Source organism: Miscanthus floridulus, chromosome 9 (assembly GCF_019320115.1).
Source record: "Miscanthus floridulus cultivar M001 chromosome 9, ASM1932011v1, whole genome shotgun sequence".
Taxonomy (NCBI): Eukaryota; Viridiplantae; Streptophyta; class Magnoliopsida; order Poales; family Poaceae; genus Miscanthus; species Miscanthus floridulus.
Window position 1 is genome coordinate 57,651,501 of NC_089588.1, and position 8,084 is coordinate 57,659,584.

General features: G+C 50.4%; 1 protein-coding gene across 1 annotated transcript; it reads right to left on the minus strand.

Annotated features, from left to right (window-relative positions):
- Nucleotides 1-2,382: 2,382 nt before the first annotated feature.
- On the minus strand, nt 2,383-2,994 carry LOC136479969 (uncharacterized). The gene has a single exon (XM_066477661.1). It carries the CDS (start codon nt 2,992-2,994, stop codon nt 2,383-2,385), a length of 612 nt encoding a protein of 203 aa, XP_066333758.1.
- Nucleotides 2,995-8,084: the final 5,090 nt, after the last annotated feature.

Genomic DNA, 8,084 nt, shown 5'->3' on the forward strand with positions numbered 1-8,084 from the left:
TACCATGACCTAACTTAATTGCCTCTGCAAAACACACGTTAGTCATAGTAATCTTGTATTGTCATTAATCACCGAAACCCAACTAGGGGCCTAGATGCTTTCAATGTGTATATCGAGGGGCGAAACAAAGACCAGCCCCACACCGACGCCTCTCTTCATCAGTGACCCATCAAAGTACATCGTCTAGTACTCTTGATCGACGACTGCTGGCGGCATCTGGACCTCAGTCCATTCCACAACAAAATCGACTAGTGCTTGGGACTTGATGGTCGTTCGAGTGGCATACGAAATGCCCTAACCCATCAGTTCGAGTGCCCACTTGGTGATTCTCCCGATGGCATCCTAGTTTTGGATGATCTCACTGAGAGGGAAGGACGTCACGACTGTCATCGGGTGTGACTCGAATTAGTGACGTAGCTTCCTTTTGGCGATCAGGACGGCGTACAAGAGCTTCTAGATTTGCTAGTAGCGAGTCTTGGAGTCGGACAAGACCTTGCTAACGAAGTACATGGGGTGCTGCACTTTTTGGGCGTGTCCCTCTTCCTTCCACTAGGGCAGCGCTAACCACTTGTGTGGTGACCGCGATGTAGAGCAGGACTGGCTCCCCATCGGTCGGGGGGACCAAGATCAGGCCTTTCATCCGGATTTACTTGACTTTGTCGAGTGCCTCCTGAGCCTCAGGAGTCCACGCAAACTGATCGGCCTTCTTTAGAATTCGATAAAGCGGGAGGCCTCACTTGCCGAGGCATGAGATGAAACGGCTAAGCGTGGCGAGGCACCCTGTGACTCGTTGCACTCCCTTTGGATTCTAGATCGAACCCATCCTTGTGATGGCTGAGATCTTCTTTGGGTTGGCTTTGATGTCGCAGTCAGAGATGATGAACCCAAGCAGCATGCCCCTCAGGACCCCAAAAACGCATTTTTTAGGGTTGAGTTTGATGCCGTTTGCTCGTAGTTTTGTGAAGGTCTGCTCTAGGTCATCTACAAGCTGGTCAGTCCGTTTGGACTTGACTACGATGCCGTCTACATAGGCCTCAATGGTTTGCTCGATGAGGTCTTTGAAACACTTGAGCATACATCACTGGTATGTAGCTCTCGTGCTTTTCAGGCTGAAAGGCATCGTGACATAGCAGAATGACCCGAACGGGTCATGAAAGAAGTCACGAGCTGGTCGGACTCTTTCATGGAGATCTGGTGGTATCTAGAGTACACATCAAGGAAGCAGAGGGTTTCACACCCCAAGGTCGAGTCGACTACTTGATCTATACATGGCAAAGGAAATGGATCCTTTGGACATGCCTTATTGAGACTTGTGTAGTAAACATTCCCATTCTTTTTTTGTACAAGGACGGGATTGGCTAACCACTCAGGATGATACACTTCCTTGATGAATCTGGCCACCAAAAGCTTTGTGATCTCTTCGCCAATGGCCCTGCGCTTCTCCATGTAGAAGCGACGTAGGCGCTTCTTCACCGGCTTGGAGCCCGACCTAATCTTCAAGGTGTGTTCGGCGACTTCCCTCAGGATGCCTGACATGTTTGAGGGTTTCCATGCGAAGATATCTCTGTTGGCACGAAGGAAGTCGATGAGCGCGCTTTCCTATTTGGAGGAAAGCGTGGTGCCGATGCGCACCACTTTTCCCTCAGAGCTACTGGGGTCTATGAGGACCTCCTTGATGCCCTCTGCGGGCTCAAAGGATCTAGCCGACCGCTTGGAGTTAGGTGTGTCGACATAATATCATTGGTAGTCCTCCGAGGGGTATCCCACGAAGGTAGATTGATCGACAGAGGAGCATGAGATCAAGAACAAGAAGGCAGCAGAGACACACGAGTTAGACAGGTTTAGGCCGTCAGTATGACGTAATACCCTACTCATATGGTCTGTTGGTTTGTATTAGCTATCGTATGATATGCCGTGGTTTTAGAGGGGGTCCCTGCCCACCTTATATAGTCCGGGAGGCAGGGTTACAAGTCAGTTAGATCTGAGAGATAACCGGAAAGTAATAACTGATTACAGGAATCTTGGGATCATACATATCCTAACAGATCTCGTAGTATCTTTAGGATATCTTCCCGATGTCTTGCGGGAGGCACCGAGCAGAGTCATGCCCGCAAGGCTTCTTCTTGTGGGCTGGGCCACCCCTAGGGGCGCAGCCCATGTGGCCTACCATGGGTATCCAGGGTTGTACACCCCACAGCTAGTCCTCGAGTGCCTTGTACCCATTGTGCAACGCCGTCTTGAGCTCGTCCGAGCAGGTGCGAATAACGCCGAGCAGTCAAGCTCATGGTCCAACCACCATGCTGAATTGCCGAGCAGCGTGAACTGTCGCTGAGCAGTGTGAACCATTGCCGAGTAGCGTGACCTGTCGCCAAGCAGCGTGACCTATCGCCGAGCAGCATGAACTACCGCCGAGCAGTGTGACCCAAGTACGGCTTGCCATAAGGGTGTAAGGAGCTCAAGTTCAGAATCAAAAATTTCTCTGTAGTGGACCAAGTGTGCCCACTCAGGTGTGTCGTACACCCCACAAGGTGCCTCCTTGGTAGTCTCTTCCTTAATGACCGTAAGCTCCTCGGAGGCGATGATTGCTGAGGCATGCTCATAGCACTCAACCTCGCACTTGTAAGCGCGTCGGAAGGTGGTGCCGACGGTGATGACCCCATGCGATTCTGGCATCTTGAGCTTTAGGTAGGTGTAGTTGGGGATGACCATGAACTTTGCGTAGCATAGTCGTCCTAGGATGTCGTGGTAGGTCCTGTGGAATCCAACCACCTCAAAGATGAGGGTCTCCATCTTGTAGTTGGTCAGATCCCTAAAGGTGATGGGTAGGTTGATCTGCCCAAGCGGTACGGCTTGCTTCCCCAGCTCAATGCCATGAAATGGTGCCCCGGTTGGTTGGATGCACGACGGATCGATGCCCATGGCATCGAGTGTCTCAACGTATATGATGTTGAGGCCGCTGCCTCCATCCATCAGCACCATGGTGAGGTGCTTCATGCCGATGATTGGGTCGACCACGAGTGAATACCTCCCCGACTGTGGGATGCTATCTGGGTGGTCGGATCAGTCGAAGGTGATGGTGGACTCCAACCACCAAAGGAAAGACGGCATGGCCGGTTCGGCCACATAGACCTCGCGGCGTGTGATCTTTTGGCGACGCTTGGAGTCATAGGCCGCCGTCCCACTGAAGATCATGAGGCAGCCATCTAGGGTTGGAAAGCCGTTGTCCTTCCCCTTGGCATCATCTATCGTCGGCTCTGACTTCTTTCTCTAGTTCCCCTTGTTAGAGCTGTCAGACAGGTACCACTTCATGAGGGCGCAGTCCTTGTATCGATGCTTGATGGGGAAGGCGTGGTTCGGGCAGGGCCCCTCGAGGAGCTTCTCAAAGTGGTTGATAGCATTCTCGGTGGGCACCCGACCACCTTTCCACGGCCATGTTTTGAGCGAGCCCCCGTGCTGTTGGTTCTTGTTCTTCTTGTTTGGACGGTTAGAGGGGCCCTCGCCGGTGTCCTCGTCCTGCCTTGCTTTGCCTTTGGAGCAATGAAAAATTGCTCCGACCGCCTCCTTGCCTAAGGTATGGCTGGTCATGATGATGAGGAGCTCCTTGGTGGTCCAAGGGCCCTTACGTCCTAGCTTGTGGACTAGGGACTCGCAGGTGGTCCTGGACAGGAAGGCTTCGATGACATCGACGTCGGCGACATCAGGCAACTCGTTGCATTGCCTAGAGAAGAGTCAAAAGTACTCACAGAGGGTATCTCTGGACTTCTGTCAGCAATTTTTTAGATCCTAGGGGTTCCCAGTGCGTGTGTAGGTTCCCTAGAAGTTTTTCACAAAGATCTTCTTCAAGTCCGCCCAACTTTGAATCCAGTTGGGCAGAAGGTGCTCTAGCCATGTTCACACCGAATCGGCCATGAACAAGGGGAGGTTGTGGATAATGATGTAATCACTATCTGCGCCACCGGCTTGACAAACGAGCCGGTAGTCGTCGAGCCACAAGCCAGGGTTTGTCTCCCTGGAGTACATCAGGACGTTGGTCGGCGGTCGATACCATGGCGGGAAAGCCTTGTTGAGGATGTGTCTACCGAAAGCCTAGGGCCCCGGTAGGTCAGGGCTCGGGCTCTAGTCTTCGCCGCTATCGTAGCGTCCTCAGCGATGAGGATGGTAGCCGTGGTCGGCCTCCTCTCTCTTGTCACCTTATCCACGCCTATGGGTGTCTAGGGTGTTGCGTGTGTCATGGTTGGGCTGAGACGCTCATGCACCGGGACCATGGTGTCGACAAAAGATGCTTGGCAGGCCTTCGAGGGGTATCCCATGAAGGTAGATTGATCGTTGGAGGTGCACGTGATAGGAACCAGATGGTGACACAAGGCGCAGAGACAACGATTTAGATAGGTTCGGGTCGTCTGATCGACGTAATACCCTATGTCCTATGCCTTTGGTGTATTGTATTGAATATGGGATGTAAGTAGATGTCGAATAGGGGACCCCTGCCTCCCCTTATATACTCTGGACGGGTAGGGTTACAAGAAAATATCCTATTTGGTACTATACAATATCTTGCGGTGCACGTCGACCAGTGCTATGCACGCCTTGATCTTGTCGGCTAGGTCACCTCTGATGGTGCGGCCCATGTCTTGTCTTATGAATACCGGGGGTCATATCCCCCACACAAGGCAAGTCCCCCTCCATCACGTGGCTCCTGGTGGAGGGACACATCCCGACCATGTCACCCCGAAGACACGCGCTGACTGGCATCGAGCTCGCGTCGCCGAGACAACGAGCTTTCTGCCTGTTGCACCGCTATTTGCTCGAGCAGCGTGCAGATCTCATGGTGGGTCCGATGGTCTTTGGGTGTCGTGGGCTTCGAGATCCTTCGGAGTAGGGCCACCGTGGTAGCTATGTTATGTAACACCCTAAAATTTGTTTTTTAAAAAAGAGTTAAATTCATCTAATTATGTATTTTTGTGTACATTTAAACCTAGGGAAAATAATATTTTTTTATTGAAATTAAAATTCATCATAAGGTAGCAACATGGTTGTGCTTACATGCCGTTGCATAGTATTTCTTTTGTATTGTGTGGTTTGAAACTAAACTTCAAATTGCTTGAAATGGATTTGAAAATGCATTTGAAAAACACTTGAGATAAAAAGAAAATGGAATTTCCTTTTCCCTCTTTTGGTCTAGTTAGCCTGCTCTCCACCGCGGCTCAGCTCCCTTCCTTTTCCCCCGTGTGGACCGTTTCCCTCTTCACCCACGCCCAGCGAGCCGGCCTAGCCAGGCCATAGCCCAGTAGGCCAAGCCGTGCAGCCGCCACGCTCTCCCACTCTCGCTGTGACTGATAGAGTGGCCCCGCTCATCAGACGCATCTTCCTCCTATCGCTATGACAAACTCTGCCGCCATCAAGTCTGCCTCTGCCACACCACAATTGGCATGCTACCCACGCCGTCCGCCCCATAAATAGTGCATCGTGCCACACCGCCCTCATCCAACCCTAGTGCAGCGCCGCCCGAGCCCTAGACTCACTGTCCTACACATGACGGATCTCACCGTCGAAGCAGAGCTTGCCCGCTACCATTAAAGCCCTTGCTCGTTGCCTTTCCATCGCCTTGAGCCCACTGCCATGTTTGGCACCAAGGTTTCGAAGCTTTCGAGCCCTTGTCTCCTCTTTCCCTCGATCTCGTGTGCTCACTTTTCGCTGCCGAAATGTTGCAGGGAGCCGTCGTCCACCCTACCGTGCCCTGCGCTGTCACCGAGCCATCTCTGCCCAAGAGAAGAGTCTAGGTGAGTTCATCGTCCCCCACTGAACCTCCCTGTGCCTTCCCTATGGAGAACCGAGGCGTATATGTCATCCCCCACCAACGCTGGCGAGCTCCTCACCGCCGTCCATGGAGGACCACCGCGCCAGAGTTCTGTTCCAGCTGGCCTAACTTCCCCATCCTGCCTCGACCATCCATCCACAGATCGATGGCTCAGATTAAAACTTACCCCTTTGTGCAACGCGTTTTGCTAAAAAGGCCCTCACCTTTTATAGAATTAACCCACAGTCCTTCCAAGTTCAAAAATAATTCAAACTATGTCCTTTTTCTTCTGGAAAAACCCCTAAACTTCCAAGTATTAGAACCCTCCGTCCAACAGAGATAGTTTTATAGGTTAGACCTCGTGTTTATAATCAAAATTACGTATAGGTCCATTTTAAAAACTATAAACTGCCACTACCTTCTGTAGGCCATAAAATCTTCGTTTTAACTCCAATTTGACTAGTTCAACTTGCGTTACGTTCATAATTTCATAATCTATATGTTCATACTACTATTAAGTATGTTTTCAACTTTTAGAATTTGAGGTTAGCTTTAATTTATTATTTTACAAAAGGAAATATTGTTTAATTCATAACTTCTCCGTTTTAACTTCGATTTGAGTGATTCTCGTGTCTGTGTGTTCGTAGCATCGCATAGAACAATTTTAAAATCTTTTTAACTTATTTTTATACTATTTGGTGTACTGTTCTAATTAGCTTATATTTGGTTGCTATGCATGTATGTATGGTGATGCTGTTTGATCTCGAGTAGACAGTGAGTTTTGTGTTGGTGATCTGGAGCAACTCTTTGAAGATCAAGACTAGCAGCGATACTTTGAATTAAGGCAAGTATAATATGAGGCTCCTTGTTACCTATTCATTTTAATGCAATCTCAATTCATATGCATATGTTAATGAACTTCTTGGAGTCTATTTACCTTGATATTGATTATCTTATCCTTGATTTACTTATGGGTTTTGCATGTGGGTAGTATGCTCAGTTTGCTCCAACTAATATTGATTAAAGAATACAATTAAAGATATATGCAACATGGTATTAAAAGATGTTTTTAGCAACATGGAACCCAGGGGGCTAGAGCATTGGGTGTTTTCCTAGGGTGCTCTAGTTTCTCTCCATAAGGACTCATCTTTAAGTGACAACCCAGGACTTACGGTACAACCATGAGGATCAGCTAGACGCACGCATCTTTGAGCTCCTGATGTTGTGCCCTTACTGTTCCTCCTGCATGCGGGGAAGGGCCCCCGCATCTTCTTCGACTTCGTCATCGAAGTCATTCGGTGGGGTAGCCCCTCCCTCATGGACACTTTTGACACATCCTTCGGGGGCACCTACCATAAAACATTCTCACAAGGGGTGATGGCTCCCCCTACTGGAGTCAGTGTCGGAGATCGACTCTGAATCTCCCACGAGAAGGTTGTGGAAAGACTCCGCGACATAATCGGCCATTCCCACAAATTTGTCATCCGTGGGAGGCGGGCACATGCGCTGTACTATGAGGAGACCAACAGTTCTCGCGGCATTGCATAGACCGAATGGGAACACTATCAGGGCGTATCGGGTGAGATATTCTAGGGAGAGCGGCTCCCCTCCAGCAAGCAATGTCATGATGTTGGCGAAGGAGAAGGTGAGGCAACGCACATCCTCCCGGGACGGTCGGGTCTCAGAAGGCATCGAGCTGACGCTCCATCCTTCCATAATCGAATCCGAGGAGCTAGTCGCTCCAGGGGACATGGGCCTTCAGTGTGCGCACCTGTAGCTCCTCGAAGGCTTCGACGGTTGCATTGAGCCCGGTGGAGTGAGGAAGTTGGACGGGGGCAGGAGCCCACGCCAGTTCTCCCTCCATGGCGATGATGAAGTCTAGGCTCCCAAAGCTCACATGCGCGCCCGAGACCCAGCTAATGCCATGGCTAGCCATCCGTGGCTTGTTGTGGACAACGAGACGCGCAAAAGGCCCCTACCTGGCGTGCCAACTATCGGTGTTTCGAATGACCGGTTAGTAAATTTCTAGTTTATGCGTTTGACCCAGATGGTTGTGCTTGGAGGACACAAGGATTTATACTGGTTCGGGCGGAACGTCCCTATGTCTAGTCTGCTGCTGCTTGTGTTACCGGCACTTAGTTTGTAGTAGGGGTTACAAACAGGTGAGAGATGGAGAAGGTCCTAAGTCTTTGGTGAAAAAAGTGAGTCTGGTTGAGCTCTTTGTCTACTATTGAGTGCCTACGCCTTCAGCCGCTTAGACGTGTTAGATGTCTATATGCCTCTCCGT